This window comes from Rhinopithecus roxellana, chromosome 19 (assembly GCF_007565055.1).
Source record: "Rhinopithecus roxellana isolate Shanxi Qingling chromosome 19, ASM756505v1, whole genome shotgun sequence".
Classification (NCBI taxonomy): Eukaryota; Metazoa; Chordata; class Mammalia; order Primates; family Cercopithecidae; genus Rhinopithecus; species Rhinopithecus roxellana.
This window is the reverse complement of record NC_044567.1, coordinates 2,814,288-2,835,179: the sequence shown is the minus strand read 5'-3', so window position 1 is coordinate 2,835,179 and position 20,892 is coordinate 2,814,288. Positions and strand designations below refer to the sequence as shown.

Sequence of the window (20,892 nt, the reverse complement as noted above, 5' to 3'; positions counted from 1 at the left end):
TTTTTTTTTTTTTTTTTTTTGGTGGAAAAAAATCATTGGCAAATTTGTTTTGGGTCTGCATCACCAATTCTCCATGAACTCTCTGAAGAAGCTTTAGGTAGCTGTGTTTTGGTTGTTTGTTTTCTGTTGGTGCTGCCAAACCATTTCCCCCTTTATAACCTTGCTGTGCCAACCTTGACCAAAGGAAAGCGATGTCATCATCCACAGTGGACAAATTTCTGGAGTTTCGCTGATGGTCTATATTTAAAACCATCAGTTCTTCTGGCATAGATTTTCTCCTATAGACAATTGGTTTAGCCCAAAGCAGCTCAGCTTTTCACTGGATATGGGAGGGTAAAGGATAGAAGCAGAAGTGCCATCAGATGACATTTTAAAAAAATGTTGTGATAGGAAATGGATCTGATGCTTGGAGAATGGGGTCTTCAGTTATTCCTAACAGATACTTATTTTATGGCTGTTCTTTTACTTACTCTTAGACTGTCATTTAGATTAGGGAGATTAGATCTTAACCCTTCAGCCTGTGAAGTGCAGAAGGGTGAAGCTTCCCAGCAAGGTCAGCTGGTCAGCTCTTCCTCTTTGTGGATTTGCACGTATGACCGAAAGGCTTTTCCACATATGGCTGATACATCTCAGAAAGAATGTCTCATGTAGCACATCTCCAGGACCACTCATTCCATTGCTGTAGAAGACAATGATTACCAAATACCTTTTTGGCTCTTAAATTCCATAAAATTCAAGTCCTTGATGGGAAAACAAAGGTTTCACAAAAGTAATAATATGCTAGATCTGCGAATAATTTCTGAAGGAAGACAGTGTTTCTCTGGCTACCCGTGTGAACACAGCTAAAAATGGTATGAATAGAAGTTTGGAACTGAGTATGTTTTGAGAGCAATCTGTTAGGCGAGGTCATTGGTTTTTAGAAACGATGCTGAATACTTAGAGGCAATCCCTGAGACCAGATGATCACTTCAGCAGGGCTCTGTGTTCTCCTCTGGCTATGTGAGACGAGAACTCATACCGATCATGGCTTCGATATCCACACATATTACACTCGAAAGGGTCACGGAAGCCGTGGCAGCCCATGTGAATTGTGAACATCACATAGTCCAGGAAGAGGACGCGGCAGTGGTCACACCGATACACATCCATCACCTCCCCTTCCTTGTTGATCACTTTGATGGAGTCTCTTGGGCAGACGGGCGGGGGCTTGAGGAGTTCGTAAGAGCGGGGAACCTCCTTCAGAAGTGGCATCCCATTGCGGGCCCGAGGCAGGACCATGTGATTTTGCTGATATATGTGATTCTGGCGTTCTTCATGGTTGCTGTCAGTGTCCGTAGAGTCGTGGCCACTATTGTTGGGAGAAAGGCCTCTCTCAGAAGGCACGCTCTTCTCTGGAAGGTGGATGCTTTTCTTTTCCAGCTCCTGTGGGGCACCGTTTGGCATCTCAGCCCGGGTGAGGGCTATAGGATACATGCTGCTGATAACTGGAACCATCTCCGAGGTGGGAGCGGGCGGTGTCTGCACCAAGGGGCGCAGGGCTTCGGCGCCGAGATAGCTGATGGCATTATTGATGGCTTGGTCCATCATGCGGGTCTGTATGAGCTCACTCTCTTTCTCATACATGTAACTCGAATTATAGTTGACATCAAAGCAGTGGCGCTTCTCACCTGGAACAAGTGACAGAAAGGGTTACAGAGGGAACACTGTCAAGGCAGAGAGTTTGTAAATATTTTCTAGAGACCTCAGAAAGGGAGGAAAGTTAAGCTGCCTGCTGCTCAAGAAGACCAAGCCTGGCAGAATGGTTTCCCATTGTGCTATCTCAGGGGACACTGGTTGGCAGCAACGTGTTTGGATGGTTAAAATAAAGCCAGCAGGCAGAAGGGAGGGGCAGAGATGTGGTTCAGTCGAGGCCACATGGTAAGGTATGCCCACTGTGCATGTCAGAGGGGAGCCCTCAAGAAAGGAGGGAAGGAAGCAGGATGCTAGGATGGGGCTAGAGGGACAAGGGAGCTACCAGCCCATGGGAGCCTGGGGCTTCTGCTATAGTTCACGATCTCTTAAGACACAGTCAACTCCCAACTCTTATTTTGCTTTTGCTTGTTATTTTCTGCCAGGAATATTAGGTAGCCAGGGGGACGGAACTGCTGCAAAGAGTGGGGACACTCCGTCCCTCACCTCAGCAGCTTTTTAAATAGCTACAGAGATAGAGAAAATGGCTCCCCAGACGCCAACTGGCTACTCCCCAAACTCACCAGTCGTGGCTGACTGAGACTGAAGTGAAAGAGCTTCAAATGTAGAAAGTTTGAGAAAAGTTTTCTTGAGAAGAGATCATGGTCTTTGTCCCTTTCCTAAACTGTGTTTCTCTTCCTTTGCTTGGCAAGTATATCTCTGATACACATGTGATCATTAGGCTCTATCTCACACTTAACTGAAAAAATATACTTGTGGTCACCCTCTCCTACTTCTCATGTCAAACTGCTGAGAAGTTTTGAAAACAGAGTTTAGCCACCTTCGGGGCGTGTGGGTGTTGTGTGTTAGAAAACAGAGGCTCTCTGGTCACAGGGAAGGCAGGGATGGGGGCTGCAGTGAGGGCAGATGTGCTCAGTGGTGAGTGGTGGGGAGAGGGGACAGAAAGCGAGGGAGGGGAGCCGAGTGCTGGAGGTGAGGCTGAGGTCACTGTTGAGCCTCTCCATTCTGTTAGCTTGGATTCTGGAGAGATTTGCTAAACCATATCCTTCTGTAATGTTTCCTAGGCATGTTTAGATTCCAAAATGTGTCACTGCCATATGGTAAAGGATTCAGCAATGAAAATAAAGACGAAGAATAATAATAATAATTTAAAAAAAACAGGAGAAAACAAAAGGATTGGAAGAACCATTTCCTATTCTTGAGGTATCTCTAACCTAGTGGATAAGAGATAAGACCTATACATATGGGACTGGAGAAAAAATATAAGTTAAAAGTTGGCCAGGTGCGGTGGCTCAGCCCTGTAATCCTAGTACTTTGGGAGGCCGGGGAGAGAGGATCACTTGAGCCCAGGAGTTCGAGACCAGCCCAGGCAACATGGAGAAACCCCGTCTCTACAAAAAAGTACAAAAATTAGCCAGGCACCTGTAGTCCCAGCTACTCAGGAGGTTGAGGTGGGAGGATCACCTGAGCCTGGGAGGCGGAGGTTGCAATGAGCCGAGATCATGCCACTGCTCTCCAGCCTGGGTGGCAGGGTGAGATCTTGTCTCAAAAAAAAAAAAAAAAAAAAAAAAAGTTGTAAAAGGACTGCTTTGCTCTATGGAGGTCTTTGCTTTTATTCTAAATGCTCACATTTGAGGCATTTAGGCAGGGAAGTAACATGTGTTCTGTAAAAAGAATAATATGGTAACATACAGGCACAGGCAAGACAATTTGGTATAAATTGTATCTAGGTATTAAGGGAATGCAGAAACTTCAGAAGTAGTTGGGGAAAGGAAAACATTCTTGGAAAATCTAAATTTTGAGAAGGGTCTTGATGAACTGGAAGAATTTAGATTTTCAGAGAAGGGGGAGAGGACATCCTAGTTGAGGGGGAGTGCAGGAATGAAGGCAGAGAGGTGGGGCTACACGGGACGTGCAGTAAGCGAGCCTGGCTGAAACGTGATCAAGAAGTATGAAGTACAGTATTTCTCAGGCTTCGCTCTTCCTTCACATTCTGCAATATTCACACACCAGGGCAGTGTGGTGGTTGAGAGAACAAACTCTGCTGTCAGATGGGCTGGGTTTGATGCTGGCTCCATTGGTCACCAGTTGTGTGACCTTGGGCAAATCACTTAACCTGTCTGTGTTCTGTGTCCTCATGTAAAGTGAAGATAATCGTATGTACCTCACAGGGTCACTGGAAAGCACTTAGAACAGGGTCTGCCACATGGAAAACACTTGGTGAATGCTTGGGTTTTTTTCTCTGTTTGATTTGGCTCACATTTTCTTTCTTTTTTTTTCTAAAATAAATGTGGTTTTTAAGGAAACTTTATATCACTAACATAAACGGAAAACCAGAATCACTTTCCACAAGTAGAAGATAACTATGAAAAATGAAGACAATGAAAGAGAGCATTTCATTAAATTTTGATTGGATACTACTGTGAGTACTTGGAGACTAAGATCCCTTCCCCCTTTGTTAGAAACAGAGATTACCAAGTGTGAGATTAGTGTTAAAGACAACTGGCATCAAATTAAGTCTAAATTTTTCTCCTTAGTATACTGTGAGACTGAAAGACAACTTGAAAGAAAATAATTGTCCTGCTGTGTGGACCCAGGTTTTAAGCGCCCCATGTGCCTGCTGGCAATTTGCATCCTACATGTGGGAAACACTGAAAATGGGGAAACACTGAAAAAAGACAACGCACGGTAAGACAGAATGGTGGGCATTCCGAATGGCCCACTGTAGGGTGTGAATCTGAACAAAGAGCCAAGGCTACCTGCCCTTGAGAAAGGCAGGCTGTGGTTAACGTAACAGCAATGTGTAAGGCGGACCAGAACAGTGAGAAATTGGAGACAAAAGAACCAGCTAAAAGATCTATTCCCATGAGATGAATTTGTCTTTGCATCCCCGCAAGCAGCTGACCTTAAGGCCAACCTGATAGCTTCCAGATAAATACCTGAGAGCAAAAAAATTATGCAAAGAAAAACACCCTGTCTTGGAAACTCAATGAGAAGCAACAGCAGAGTAGACCTTGGCCAAAGCAATCAATGGTTTTTATTTTCAGTTTCCAGATTGGATATATCTTTGGTCAAGGCCATCTGGAAGACTGAAAACATGAAAGCCAGCTAAGGTTACAGACATTCCTTCCCTAGAATGTGACACAGAAATGATGAACTTCGGTTTCTTGGCCTTTTTAAGGTTATTGGTTATTTTCCAGTGTGGCCATCTCTATTCAACTCCCTAAATACCAGGGGTCCTTGAGAAACTTTTTCTCTTTTCACCTAACAGGCTCCAGAAGGTTTCTGGGTGGGATAGGCCCATCGCAAATTCTGATTTTATCCTTTCTCCCAAGGATTTGCTTTATTTAACGAGGCCTGTAATTTCATAATCTATACCACCTGCAGCATATGTCAGAAAACAGCTGAGTGCTAAAATTGTAAAAGGCAAAACATTAAGAGGAAAATAAACCCCTGGATGAGTGGAAATACGTGACTAAATTCTGTAGTTAACACAGACCATTGTTCATTGTTAAGGAGACGGGGCAGCCTCAGATGTTCACGTGCATGCAACTTGCAATCATCAGATCCCCTCGTCTCCGAGTTACGGTAACTTGAGCAGTGCAGATGATTATCAGTCACCTGTAGACACGATGACTCAATGTGTATGAAACTCAGAAAGGGTAAACTACAGTAATTGAAAAGCCAACAGCTCACGTTTCTTTAGTAACACACTCATAAAAAAGGTTAGTCAAACCACAAAAGTGTAACTGCTTCCAAACCTGCACAGAGCATCTGGTCCAGCTTCTAGTCAAAATCACACCACGCCTTTGAATGATTCATGATACCAGCTTCAGGCTGAATTAGAGGTCTTCTTCCAACAAAAACACACATGGCAACAGCAAGTCCTAAGTTTAGAAACTAAGGTTGCCTGGGTGGGCCATTCCCTACCTGTGGTTCCTTTTAAAGATGTCAATCTCTCATAGCTTGGCTTTATTAACTCTAAACTAAGAAACCACCTGACCCGAACTGATGCAATGTGGTGAGGACATATGGTTGTTGGCTTCTAAGTGCCAACTTGGAAGTACAGAATCACAGGCTAAAGCTAAAGGGGCCCTTAACTGAGCAAGTGGATTCAGAACGCTGTCTGCAGGGTTGAGGGGGAAGACCCACCACCCTAATATGTTTACTTCTGGTCTTTATATTTCACAGTACCTCACACTATGCCTTATATACAATAATCCCAATAATGATAAGTACTATTTATTGAGCCCCTGCTGTATCCACCGTGCCATCCTAGATACTTTGCATACTGTCTCATTTTACCAGCCTGTTAGGGGTTGATACCTTTTTTTTTTTTTTTTTTTTTTTTTGAGACAGGGTCTTGCTCTGTCACCCAGGCTGGAGTGCAATGGTGCAATCTCGACTCACTGCAACCTCTGTCTCCCGGGTTTAAGTGATTCTCCTGCTTCAGCCTCCCAAGTAGCTGGGACTACAGGCATGTGCCTGGCTAATTTTTGTATGATACCTTTTAAGGTATGAATTATCATCTCTTAGATGAAGAACCTAAAGCACAAACAGGTTGATGCACTTTCCAAGATTGCTCAGTTGGTGAACAGAGAACCAGGATGTAATCCAAGAGCCCACATATCCCAGTATATATGTTTGAGTGTTAACTGCTGTTTCATGGCTGCTACCTTGCCGGTGGCTGCACAGCCCCACCACCAGCAGTGACTTCGAGTTTTCTGCTGCAATGGTTCCCATAGCAGAGAGAAAGGGGGCTTAGTGGCAGCAACTGCTTTTTTCCACATGAACCAGCACACGCATTCAAGAAGTATGTGCTGCGCAGAGTTGTTATGATGTCTATAAAGTACTTAACAGTGCCAGGCACGTGTGAGCACTCTATTCTCATTATTTGCTTAGCACCATGTTGGATGATTTGAGGAATACAACAAAATTGCAATCCAACAGAGGACATGCAGCATTTACACCATTTCATGACAAATCAGTATCCTTAATGCTACATGGTAGAACAAAACATAAAGTAGCCAAGAGAGTGGAAAGAGAAAACTGAACTACTTCTCAAATATACCACACTTAATATGGGGCAAATATTCATCTATTCTTTAAAGTCTCCTTGAAATCAGAGGTGGTGGTAGAGACGGTGGTGGAGACAGTCATATCTATAAGAAGAAGCAGACTAGTAAACTTGCCTGGAGTGCAGAGGGAGGATGGAGAAGAGAGAGAACACAGGGGTATGGGAATGTGGACAATGTGTGCTTTTTTCTTTTTTTTTTTGAGACAGGGTCTCACTCTGTTGCCCAGGTGGGATTGCAGTGGCGTGATCACAGCTCACTGCAGCTTCAACCTCCTGAGCTCAAGCGATACTCCCACCTCAGCCCCCCAAGTAGCTGGGACCACAGGCCCATGCCACCATGCCTGGCTAATTTTTTTTTTTTTTTTTTTTGCAGAGACAGAGTTTCACTATGTTGCTTGGGCTGGTCTCAAACTCCTGAGCTCAAGTGATCCTCCCGCCTTGGTCTCCTAAACTGCTGGGATTACAGCCATGAGCCACTGTGCCTGGCCTACAATGTGTATTTTAAGGGCAGACGTGAGGGAGGGCATTCAGACAAGAGTGAAATATTACACAGAAGAGGGAGGAGGAGTTCACTGTGGCTGAAGCAAAGGACTGGTTGACTGAAATGATAAAATTAGAAGAGGTAAGTTGGAGACAGATTGTGGAGGGCTCAGAAGGCCTGACTGAATGGTTTGGATTTGATTTCACTGGCAGCCATTGAAAGGTTTTTTGAAGAGGCGGGCAAAATGATTGAACCTTTAGAAAAATAACAGAAATCCAGTATTTATAGTCACCATGATGGGGTAAGGTGAGATTCAGGTTTTAAGTCTTAAAGTTCTTCAGGTCACTTAAATGTGTTTGCTGCTGTGTCATATAATTTCCCACAAGTGTTCTCCCTCACTCTTACTATCAGCACACATCCAAAAGCAAACGAACAAAAAAGGCAGGAAAATGGAATATCCAATCATCATCATGGCTCCGATCTCAACCTAAGTGAAACTAACACTTCTTGCAGGAGGAGGAAAACAGAGGGGAGCCAGAGAACAAGAAGAAACAGGAAGGAGGAAAGAACAGAGAGAGCTGTGGGGGTGGTGCTGGGGAAAGCTGAGCTTGAGACCACATTTGGTCGCTGCAGAAGTCTTTGTCCTCTGTGAGACACTGGGAAGTGCGGTGTGGATGTCATCTGTTCTCATGGAGTCACCAGGGAAGACTGTTCTTTTCTAAAGAGGATCACCCTTGAGGGAGAACAATGGCCCTTCTTCAAGGGTTTTTTTCTATCAATTTTCTTTTTTGTTTTTGAAACAGAGTCTTGCTCTGTTGCCCAGGCTGGTGCGATCTCAGCTTACTGCAACGTCTGCCTCCTGGGTTCAAGCGATTCTTGTGCCTCAGCCTCCCAAACAGCTGGGATTATAGGCACCTACCACCACACCTGGCTAATTTATGTATTTTTAGTAGAGACAGGGTTTCACCATATTGGCCAGGCTGGTCTTGAACTCCTGACCTCAAGTGATCCACCTGCTTTGGCTTCCCAAAGTGGGGAATTACAGGTGTAAGCCACTGCACCTGGTCTCTCCCACCAACTTTCAATGACCAGACTCTTCGCTGTCCAAAGCCCCCCACATGACATGCACTGCTCTTGGTCACCTCCTGGGGAAGGAAGGGCCTGGACTGCAGTGCCTTATAGGCCGAGGTCTGGCACTACTTTGTCACCTGCAGCTGTGTCACTCCACCTCTCTGATCCTCCTTCCTTCCATGGAAAAGAGCCTCACTGGTGGTTCCTAATACCCCTAAAATACTATGACATTGTAATGTTTACAGGATTATGGACATCAGGGATTTGGGAAGGGGTTGGAAAAATACTTTTTTTTCTCTTAGAAACAGGTATTAAAACTGCTTCCTGTTGCTGTTAACCAAAGCAGGCAATTTCTCATTAGTTACTTCACAGGGAGATCCGATGGTTTGTTGAAGTGTCAAAACCTCATTAACATGTTTACCACAGGTGAGTGAGATCTTTTTTCATGTTCTTTTCGATATGAAAACTTCCTTTAATAAAGTAATACATAAAACTTTTAAAATAAGGAGATGCTATGGTAACCACTTCGGTCTGAATAACATCTGTTTTTTTGGGAAAGAATAAAAATCAGGAGAAATATGCAGAAATGTAGTCATTTTTCTTCTCCATCCAAGAGAGAAATCCATTTTGAGCCAAGTATTTGAGGATGGCCTAGTTTGAAGTGTAGTCAGACAAGTTTCTAACAGGAGAACAAGATTCAGAGAAAGGAAATCCCCTAAAGGACAGTATGTGCAAAGGAATGTCTTCTTGTCCTTTGAAAACAACAACTTAAACAGAATTATTCTGACAGTGTAAAGATGGTGATTCCTGATGGACGTGTGTCCATTTTTTTTCCCATTTGAAACAAAGCCATACAAAATTTCTTGGAGAATTAGAAAAAAAAATTATTTTTCTCCAACTTGAGAGCATGTTTGTGTCTCAAAATACATTTAGACTTGATCCAATCTGTCCCTCTTCCCCAGTTCATCTCTAACGGATGCAAAATGTTCCCTACTGGTAATTATCTCCAGCCTGCCTGAGATAGAAGCGGGCTGACCTGATGGTCTAATTTCACCTTTACCCTCACAGTTCAAGAGGTCAGGGAAGTCAAGGCTGGTCTGAGTGCTGTGCAACTGTCAGCAAGGATTAAAGGGAATGACTCATTCTTCCTTCACACCTTACCCATTGCCATTACCCTGGCAGCTGAATCTTCAAAAAACAGTGCCTTGGAGAGGAAATACAGGAGAAAGGAGAGAAGAGGAGAAGAGGAGGAGAGTAGGGAAGAGGAGGGGAGGGAAGGAGAGGGAAGAGGACAGGAGAGGAGAGGTGAGGCGAGGCAAGGGGAGATGGAGAGAAAACAGTAGCCCCACGTTTTACATCACTTCATCTCATACACTGCACAGTGTCACAGATAATGGTCATTTTTCCCTCCGTTGACATTACTATTTTCTATCACAAAGGTTTATTCAGTTAAATAATTTAAGGGGTTTCTTTTATTTTTATTTTTAAAAAACCTTTCAAACAAAGGTTTAGGATACAAGTTAATGCAAGAAGATTAGAACAGTGTCCAAGAACAAGAATACCATATATATGACAGGAACTCTTAACCTTCTGTATGATGAATGAATGGACGAAAGAGTGAATGAACAAGTAGTACTGCCCTAAGTAAAACACATGAATGTCGGGCTAATGCAACTGTGTTTTAGATTCTCAGATTTATACCATCTTCCTAAAAAAAAAAAAAAAAAAAACCCTAAAAACCTAGGATATGGTGTATAGCATAAACACCATATCTGTATCGCCTTGAGAAAAAGGTTATCTGAAGTTACACACATGGGCTTTCTAAACACACGGTGGTATCAATAGTTGCTGCCTTTTATTTCTTTTCTAATTAATCTCACAGACTTGTACATGGGAGGAACCTTTCTGGTCACTTCATCACCTATTCAGTCTCCTCATTTCACAGATGAGTAAAGAGAGCCCCAGAAAGGTTACGTGATTTGTCTAAACACACAGTTAAGAAATGACAGAGCTAGGATCAGAACCTGGGTCTTTTAGCTTCTAATCCAGTACTCTTCTTATTGCACTACACCACAGTTTACCAAAAAAAAAAAAAAAAAAAAAAAAAAAAAAAAATTCCCCCAGTTATTCTGGGCCCTGAAGCCCTGAAGTTGCTACTTCAGCTCAATCAAGAGCTAACTCTCCTAGGTTTCTGATCCAGCACAGAGAGAATGCGATGGTTCAGAAGATGAGAGAAATCAGCACCTACGAGATCAGCATCTCTCACAAGTCTGGAAGTGGTGAAGTGAAAATCCTCTGGGTTGCAATAGTAGCAAACAAACGAAACAGATGCCCGAGGCAGCAGGAAAAATGGCGTGAATTTGCACATAGGAAGCATGCTGTATTTTTGAACCCATGAAATACCAAAGCAACTTCGATTATGTTAAGTAGGGCTTTAGTTAAACTATAGGTTTGGGGCAACTGTAAATATTAGGGACTGTCTCTCAAACTTAGTTCTCTTAGACCAAAATGCATTGACCATAACTGGATTGAAATTAAGTCGTGGTTAGGAGCGGTGACTCATGCCTGTAATCCCAGCACTTTGGGAGGCGGAGGTGGGCGGATCACCTGAGGTCCGGAGTTCAAGACCAGCCTGAACAACATGGAGAAACCCCGTCTCTACTAAAAATACAAAATTAGCTGGGCATGGTGGCGCATGCCTGTAATCCCAGCTACTTGGGAGGCTGAGGCAGGAAAATCTCTTGAACCCAGGAGGCGGAGGTTGCCGTGAGCCAAGATCGTGCCATTGTACTCTAGCCTGGGCGACAAGAGTGAAACTCTGTCACAACAACAACAACAAAAAGAAAGAAAGAAAGAAAGAAAGAAAGAAAGAAGAGAGAGAGAGAGAGAGAGAGAGAGAGAGAGAGAGAGAGAGAGAGAGAGAGAGAAAGAAAGAAAGAAAGAAAGAAAGAAAGAAAGAAAGAAATTAAGTCGCTTTACATTTTTTTCTTGCCCAGCTCTCCCTGTGATGTCCCTCCTCATGTCGGCTTCAGTCATTTCTAGAGTCAAAACTTACTCCAGACCAGCCTGGGTAACATAAGGAGACTTCATCTCCACAAAAAGTTTAAAAATTAGCTGAGCCTGGTGGTGCGTGCCCATAGTTCCAGCTACTTGGGAGGCTGGGGTAGGAGGATTTCTTGAGCCCAGGGGTTCGAGGCTATGATTGCACCACTGTACACCAGCCTAGGCTGAAGAGTGAGACCCCATCTCAAAACAAACAAAACCCACAACTTTCTCCAAATTAAAATACACTCAGAATAATGAGGTAAGCTTTCTTTTGTACTCCAGTCAGAACCTCTTCACATAAGTAAAGCCCAAAAGATACATGAGCAATGTTTTAGATAATGTCTTAAACTCACCATTTGTTTACTGTGCCTAAACTCTAAATGGAAGTCACTACATGCTCCCCTGACATGCTTCACCAAGGGGAGGGAGGACAGCAAGGAGGAGGGGATCTCCCTCAACTGAAATATACCAACTTTCCTCCGACACAATTTATTCTTAAAGTGACTAAAAGTGCACAAAAACCTTTCAGCTAGTCAAAACAAAATAAATAGGCAGAAATACCAAATTAGGTAATTTTGAAATATATGGGTTCTTTCAATATACCTCTATAATTCACATAGAATGTTTGCTTGTAAAAACATTATCTATACCAGAATCAAATTTAGTCAGATTTAAAAACCAGGCAGGCAACTTATTATCTGTAAGAGCTATTGAGAAGAATAAATACAAAAGGACTGAAATAAAAAATCAACAGCTGCAAGCAGCTTTGGAAAAAGAGACTGAGACAGGTTTCTAAAATATTACTGATGTTGAGGGAGGTCTATTTTCATGTGATAACTATTTTTGTTCAATATCACCAACTTTCAATTGATAGCAAAACGGATACATTCAATTTCAGTTGTCTACTTCACAAATACAAATCTATTTTAAAGATCATGGTCACATTTATGTAAACATCTGGGAGAGTTCAGCAAAATATCTCTGCCATTTGGAGGTCCTAACACTTCATGAACATAATTATTTCGTAGCCATCTCATCCTGCTGTATTTTTTGACAATGTGAAAACCAATGGCATAAAAATTAACTCCAGTAAGACAAATGATTAAAATCAAACCTTGTTATTTAAATCTATGTTTGCCCAACCACTTTCCCTTAAAGCCAATTCTCAATCAAATTCAAGAAAATATGGCAATATGTTTCAGAGCATGAAAGAAGTTTGAGCATGCTAACGAACCAACTTGTAAAATATAATTACAAAAGATTACAAAAATGCTATCTTGAACATCTTACTGGTATAAATTACATAAACTCTCTCATGCAACATATGTCATTCAGAGTAAAGAGGAAGGAACAGGATTTTAAACATCACATCCATTTAGGAAATTATATATCAAATACTCCGATCTTCTGTCATGATGATGCTTTAGTGAATATCTTTTATCCCATTTTCTAGAGCTATCAAAATGAACCATGAAGAATAAAAGTACACAATGAAAAACTAATTATTTTAACAGAGGTTAAGTCAGGAAGGGACTTGTGTAGCAAGCATCCTATGTTATTTCATTCAAACTATCTGCTAACAGCAGCAGGAAAAAGCTTTGTATTCTTACCAATGAATTTCTGAGGCATTGAGCTTTTTCGTTTTGCCACATTGCTTGCTAATCTGTCCAGTACGAGAGCTCTTTCACTTCCCATCTCTGCTTTGATGTGTCTTGCCTCCGCACTTGCTGGTTTGGAAAAATATAAAAAGAAGAGAGAAAAGAACACATTGGTACATGGGGGGAAAAGGAAATAAACTGGAAGGAGAAGTGTCCGAAGTTGGATGCACATTCTATTGTTGTTACCTGTTATAACTGCTCAGATTCTTGCCTGGGGTACCTGCTGTGGTCAGTGAAGCCGATACCAGGGCACATTCAAATCTTGCAGTCTTATGCCGAGATGGGAAAGCTCGACCCATCCCCAACCAGTACCTTCATTAGCAAGAGGAAGTATTAAATAAACAGCCTGGACGTGGTTGGTTGCAAAAAGACAGATAGATGGAGATCTTCTAACCCCCGATCAGCCTTCTTTCTGATTCTGAGTAACTGCGTGTGACACCTGCAGACTGATATAATTCTTCTTAACAACTTTGAAAAAAAAAAAAGCATGGTGCCCCAGATTTACTGCTCTGTTTATTAACAGCACTTTTGAAAACAGATACACTCACACAGATAGCAAGACATCTACTCAGTGATTTGTGTATTGAAATTCTGAGTGGTTTCTTTCTTTTTCTTTTTTTTTTTCAGCACGCTTCTCTCAGTTCCTATCTTTCATATTCTGTTTCTCTGTGCTCTGTATTATATGTTACATATGCTCTTCCCATTTGAAAATAGTCTCAGTTAAAATTTCCCTAAGCAACACTTCTGCGTTGAAATTAAAGAACAATTTGTATAACGCACCTCTATTGAATTTCTAATACAAATGTGAATAAAAACTGCCTATGGGCCGGGCGCAGTGGCTCATGCCTGTAATCCCCAGCACTTTGGGAGGCAGAGGTGGGCGGATCACCTGAGGTCGGAGTTCGAGACCAGCCTCACCAACCTGGAGAAACCCTGTCTCTACTAAAAATACAAAATTAGCCTGGCATGGTGGTGCATGCCTGTAATCCCAGCTACTCGGGAGGCTGAGGCAGGAGAATGGCTTGAATCTGGGAGGCGGAGGTTGCAGTGAGCCGAGATGGCGCCATTGCCCTCCAGCCTGGGCAACAAGGGCGAAACTCTGTCTCAAAAAACAAAGAAACAGGCCGAGCGCGGTGGCTCAAGCCTGTAATCCCAGCACTTTGGGAGGCCGAGACGGGCGGATCACGAGGTCAGGAGATCGAGACCATCCTGGCTAACACGGTGAAACCCCGTCTCTACTAAAAATACAAAAACTAGCCGGGCGAGGTGGCGGGCGCCTGTAGTCCCAGCTACTCAGGAGGCTGAGGCAGGAGAATGGCGTAAACCCGGGAGGCGGAGCTTGCAGTGAGCTGAGATCTGGCCATTGCACTCCAGTCCGGGCGACAGAGCGAGACTCCGCCTCAAAAAAAAAAAAAAAAAAAAAAAGAAACAAACAAACGAAACACAAAAAATCCCGCCTATGAATGTGGCTAATTGCCCATCCACAAATAGACCCGTGAGTAGTGTAGGCCTGTGGTTCTCAGACCTGGCTGCACATTAGAATCACCTGAAGAGCATGTAAGAAATACCTATGCCCAGGCCCCACTTCAGATCAATGACATCAGGTTTTCTGGTACAGGGGCCTAGGCAAGAATATTTTAAAGCTCCCCAGGTGATTTCAAAATGCAGCCAGAATTGAGAACTACTAGAAGAGTATATAAACAGTGGCAATATCTAATAGACTAAAATAGTAAACTGTAATCAATATAATTTACCTCAATTCAGCAGGCAGTGCCCAAATTTATGTCTAAAGTTCAAAGAGGGCTGGGCGCGGTGGCTCACACCTGTAATCCCAGCACGCTGGGAGGCCGAGGCGGGCAGATCACCTGAGGTCGGGAGTTTGTGACCAGCCTGACCAACATGGAGAAACCCCATCTCTACTAAAAATACAAATAATTAGCCAGGTGTGGCGACGAATGCCTGTAATCCCAGCTCTTGGGAGGCTGAGGCAGGAGAATTGCTTGAACGCAAGAGGCGGAGGTTGCAGTGAGCTGAGATTGCACCATTGCACTCCAGCCTGGGCAACAAGAGCAAAACTCTATCTCCAAAAATTAAATAAATAAATAAAATAAAGTTCAAAGAGATACTAGCTGCTCTAAATACAAGGCTTGACATTTTAACACATGATGCTAGCCTGAGCCAGAGATCAGCAAACTTTTTCTATAAAGGGCCAGACAGTAAATTTTAAAAATTTGTTAGACACATATAGTCTCTATGTTATATTCTTTTTTGTTTTTGTTTTGTTTTGTTTTTCTATTCCACAGCCTTTTAAAAACATAAAAACCTCTGTACACAAACAGGCCACTGGCTGCCCTTGCCTAGAGTGCCACAGTTTGCCCACACCTGCCCTGGGCAAACATATTGTGATGCTGTAAACATCTGTCTCTGTTTTCTCAAAAACACCTCAGGAGATCCAAACTAAAATGAACTATCCATACATTTCTATTATATCTAAGGAAGAATAAATTGAAATTAGTTTAAGGGATTAGAGTAAAAAGCAAGTAGTGGCTGGCACAGTGGCTCACCCCTGTAATCCCAGTGCTTTGGGAGACTGAGGCAGGAGGATTGCTTGAGGCCAGGAGTTGAGACCAGCCTGGGCAATATAGCAAGATCCTGTTTCTACAAAAAGTAATTTAAAAAAATTACCCGGGCATGTTGGCATGCACCTGTAGTCCTAGCGACTTGGGAGACTGAGGTGGGAAGGTTCCTTGAGCCCAGGGGTTTGAGGTTACAGTGAACCATTAAAGGTAACTGCAAAGACCGCAATTACTTTTGCACCAACCTAATAGTGCCACTGCACTCCAGCCTGAATGACAGAGTGAGACTCTGTCTAAAAAGAAAACAAGCCCCAAAGTAGTAAATATTTCTAATTTTATTAGTGGCATTAAAAACCTTTATGTTAGTCATTATACAATACATTATAAAGCTCAGTTTTCATTAGTTAATTTATTTACTTGTTTTTGAAACAGGGTCTCAACTCTGTCACCCAGGGTGGAGTGCAGTGGCACGATCACAGCTCACTGCAGGCTAAACCTCCTGGGTTCAAGTAATCCTACCTCAGCTTCCAAAGTAGCTGGAACTACAGTCTAAAGCCACCATGCCTGGCTAATTAAAAAAAAAAAAATATTAGTCTCAATATATTGCTCAGGCTGGTCTCCAACTCTTGGCCTCAGGCAGTCCTCCCACTTCAGCCTCCCAAAGTGTTGGGATTACAGGCGTGAGCCACTGCACCCAGCCAAAGCTCAGCTTTTTTTTTTTTTTTTTTTTTCCGGAATAAAATAAAATCCTGGCTCTGCCAGGTGTGATGGCACTAGCCCATCGTCCCAGCTACTCAGGAGGCTGAGGTGAGAGCATGGCTTAAGCCTAGGAGTTCAAGTTCAGCTTGGGCAACACAGTGAGATCCCATCTCTTAAAAAGAAAAAGAAATCCAGCTTCAAAAAATGAGAAAGAGAAGAGGATGATAATAGTGTGATAATAATGACAATATTTACTAGACAGTGAGTTTCTTGTCAAAAATAATTCTAGGCTCTAAAGAAATGAATCATAGCCTTCAGTGAAGCTATTAACAACTGTTTGTGTAAATGAAAACAGTAAGGGTCAGAATAGGACGCCTGAGTGGCTTTTGGGCTAGTGAGCAAGTACTCAATTGACTCCGGCTGACCAGCAGTTGTAAATAACGGGCACTTCAGCCACAAGACACTGCTATTGAGTGAAGTGGGTCAAATTCTGTCCAGCACAGGGATAGGTTTAAATGACCAAACAGGAAATTATTTATATATATTATTTCCTTTCACACAAAACCACCACCAGATGTGGCACTACCCAGAGCCCCAAGAGCAGAGAGATGAAAGACAAAGCTTGGAATTTGCAGTAAGTTCCTAGGGCTGTTAGAAGGAGACTCTTTTCTTAGAATCAGGGGAGAGGTAGCTAAGTTTGTGCTTTGACTAGGAACATTCATCCTGGTTCCAGCAATTTTGAGAAGGTTAAATCTAAGTAAGCCTCCCCTCAACCCTGTAGTTATCAACAAAAAGATTTATAGTGAAAAAAGAATCAAAACAGTATTCTGGGAATGTTTACCTTTTATGCCCATTTTACCATTGTTCTCATTACTCTCCTGTGGTCCCTCCTCTCACTGCCAAATCATTACCCGGGAATTACCCCAAGCATGGTGCTACCCATCTAGTTTTCCCATTTGTTTCTCAACAGTCGCTGTCTACATTTTACCGAAGTCAATGTCAATTACAACAAGCAGCCTTCTGAGGACACGTAATCAACATCCTCTATTTGGGAGGATGCTGAAGTGTGGACACATTGACCTAAATAACTGTAATTAGGGCAGGTCACTAAATGGCAGACTTTTGAGATAACATCACCTTTTATTCCTCGTTACCCACCAAACTGGTCTTGAGAGTCATTTCCAGATAAACATTACTCTGTAAATCAGTGACCAAATGCCTGACATTTAAAAACATAAAATTCTGCAGTGTTCATGGGTGGGCATATTTGAGGCACGGGTGGAGACTTTCCCATTTCCACAACTCCGATGAGATTGAAAGAAATCCTCTGAAACGAATCTAGAGGACTCCTGTTCACCCACACCCTCTTTCTGGGTCATTCACTCAAAATATTAACTACAAAAGCTCCACCCTCATTGTACATGTGAACACACTCCAGTGATTCCGTTGATCTTCACTGAATTAACCTTGTTTTCTAGTTGGTAAGTTAGGCAAAGGCTAGTTTTCAATTGAAGATGGCATTCTCATTTTCTTTCCTAAACTGCTAGTCCTTTGCCTCACACTCGTTGAAGAGCTGATGCACGATACTATAAAATGAGCGCCCTTTGAAACACAGAGAGCCAGGTGCCATGGCTTGTGCCTGTAATCCAGCACTTTAGGAGGCCGAGGCGGGGGGATTGCTTGAGCCCAGGGAGCTATGATCTTGCCACTGCACTCCAGCGTGAGGAACAGAGTGAGCCCTGTCTCTAAACAACAACAACAATAACAACAACACACACACACACATATCACACATACACAAATAAATGCTTTGTAACTGGACAAGCTCTTTGGGATTACTGAGTGGTTTAGGCAGTGCACTGAAAATAAAACAAGAGGACTATTAGCTTTTGGTCCTTTTCTCCAACTTTAGGACCCAACTGTCTATTTATACAAACAGTCTAGACTTGTTATCTTGCTACATCATGTCTCAGAAATGTAAGTGGAGGGAAACCAGTTTGGCAAGATAGTAAGGGAACAAGATAATGGGTTTAAATGACGAAATAGGAAATCCGTTCCTGGGTGGTGTTTGGCGGTTTAATGCTGCAAGGGGTGGGTGTGGGGAATATGGAATGGCGGCAAGGAACAATTTGCACATTTGGTTCACGAGTGAGAACAGAATGAGTAGGACTGTCATTGTGGATCAAATTCCCTTCACATCGCTTGCCTGCTAAATAGTAGATATACTAATTTTCATTAGAAAAGTTATTTTTTTTTTTTTTTTTTTTTTGAGGCAGAGTCTCACTCTGTCGCCGGGGCTGGAGTGCAGTGGCCGGATCTCAGCTCACTGCAAGCTCCGCCTCCCGGGTTTACGCCATTCTCCTGCCTCAGCCTCCCGAGTAGCTGGGACTACAGGCGCCCGCCACTTCGCCCGGCTAGTTTTTTTGTATTTTTTTTTAGTAGAGACGGGGTTTCACCGTGTTAGCCAGGATGGTCTCGATCTCCTGACCTCGTGATCCGCCCGTCTCGGCCTCCCAAAGTGCTGGGATTACAGGCTTGAGCCACCGCGCCCGGCCTAGAAAAGTTATTTTAAAGACGTGCTGAAAAAATAATAAAATGTAGTACCAAGTCACAATTACAGAATAAGTTACTACCTTCATTCCCTGTATAAGTATTAATATTTGGTTTTAGTTAATCGCTTCCATGATACAATTTCTATCTGAAAGTCATTGGAGGTTTAACTATGTAATTGTACTGTGCTTTTGTTTTTGTTCAAAATCCTTCATGAGATCTTGAAGCGTTAAGTGGAGCTTAAACAAGAGGTATTGCTTCCTGTCTCTTCTACGGTGTGGTCAGTGAGTAGCTAATGGAGAGTGAAACAAAGTGGTGTTATTACGCAATAGGAATTGTCTAACAAGAGATTGGTATCGAAGACAGAGGCAGGTTCTAACAAAAAAGTTTCATAAAACTGTTGCCTTTTTGAACAAGTAAAATGAATACTACCTGTGAGATAGTATTTTCTATTTTTTATTTTTTGAGACGGAGTCTCGCTCTGTTGCCTAGGCCAGAGTGCAGTGGCATGATCTCGGCTCACCACAACCTCTGCCTCCCGGGTCAAGCAATTCTCCTGCCTCAGCCTCCCAAGTAGCTGGGACAACAGGCACATGCCACCATGCCCGGCTAATTTTTGTACAGACGGGGTTTCACTATTTTGGCCAGGCTGGTCTCGAACTCCTGACCTTACGATCCGCCCACCTTGGCATCCCAAAGTGCTGGGATTACAGGTGTGAGCCACCGCGCCCAGCCAGTATTGATTTTTAAAAAGAATAGATTTGGCCAAGTGCGGTGGCTTACACCCGTAATCCCAACAATTTGAGAGGCCGAGGTGGCGGATCACCTGAGGTCAAGAGTTCGAGACTAGCCTGGCCAACATGGTGAAACCCCCGTCTCTACTAAAAACACAAAAATTAGCTGGGCGTGGTGGCGGGTGCCTGTAATCCCAGCTACTCGGTAGACTGAGGTAGGAGAATTGCTTGAACCCAGAAGGTGGAGGTTGCAGTGAGCGGAGATCGTGCCACTGCACTCCAGCCTGGGTGACAAAGCGAGACTCTCTCTCAAAAAAAAAAAAAAAAAAAAAAAAAAAAAAAAAAAAGAATAGGTTGGGAAAGCAAACTTAAATTTTTTTTTTTTTTTTTTTTTTTTTTTGAGATGGAGTCTCGCTCTGTGGCCCAGGCTGGAGTGCAGTGGCGCAATCTTGGCTCACTGCAACCTCTGCCTCCCGGGTTCACGCCTTTCTCCTGCCTCAGCCTCCCGAGTAGCTGGGACTACAGGTGCCCGCCACCACGCCCGGCTAATTTTTTTTTATATGTTGAGTAGAGACGGGGTTTCACCGTGTTAGCCAGGATGGTCTCGATCTCTTGACCTTGTGATCCACCCGCCTTGGCCTCCCAAAGTGCTGGGAAGCAAACGTAAAAATTTTTAAACATTTTCTTTGGTCTGCTAAGTTGGTAAAAATATAAGTTTATTCTGAAGCCCTCATGCTTGTATTAGCTTGAAGAGCTATCGAAGATGAAAGGTTTGGAGTCCTAGATTCATAAATAGATGTGATTATTCAATTACTTAAAAATATTACTATTGCTAGAACTCATTGTTACACAAAAATATTTCCTGCTCCAAGTATTCATAATTTGTGTGAAATGAGGCTAAATGAATCTCTATACCAGCTGTTAGTCTCTTTCTGAAATAATAATCAAGCTAATGAGAAAATGCAGTCCATGGTCTTCTGTATTTTTCCTTCTTTTCATATATACTCCATTAAGACAGAATTGGAATATTTTGATGGTGTCACTTGTGATGCCTGGTGTAGAAACTTGGACTAAATATCACTTGTGACTTTTTTTTAAATTTAAATTTTATTTTATTTATTTATTTTTTTGAGATGGAGTCTTGCTCTGTTGCCAGGCTGGAGTACAGTGGCATGATCTCAGCTCACTGCAACCTCCACCTCCCGGATTCAAGCGATTCTTCTGCCTCAGCCTCCCTCCTGAGTAGCTAGGACTACAGGCGAGCACCACCAGCTAATTTTTGTGTTTTTAGTAGAGACAGGGTTTCACCACA

At 42.9% G+C, this 20,892-nt stretch overlaps 1 protein-coding gene across 2 annotated transcripts in view; it reads right to left on the bottom strand.

Moving 5' to 3' along the window:
- IKZF3 (IKAROS family zinc finger 3) overlaps positions 1 to 20,892 on the bottom strand; it is a 29,253-nt gene continuing 8,361 nt past the window's right edge. The window contains exons 1-3 of one of the 2 annotated variants that reach the window (XM_010379289.2): positions 13,208 to 13,551; positions 12,974 to 13,090; positions 1 to 1,667 (exon numbers count right to left, since the gene is read on the bottom strand). In XM_010379289.2, coding sequence (XP_010377591.1) covers positions 964 to 1,667; positions 12,974 to 13,058 — 789 coding nt within the window. In that variant the 5' untranslated portion in view covers positions 13,059 to 13,090; positions 13,208 to 13,551 and the 3' untranslated portion in view covers positions 1 to 963. Of the gene's footprint in view, positions 1,668 to 12,973; positions 13,091 to 13,207; positions 13,552 to 20,892 lie in introns of those variants that run through there. The other variant, XM_030923933.1, reaches the window with a different exon arrangement.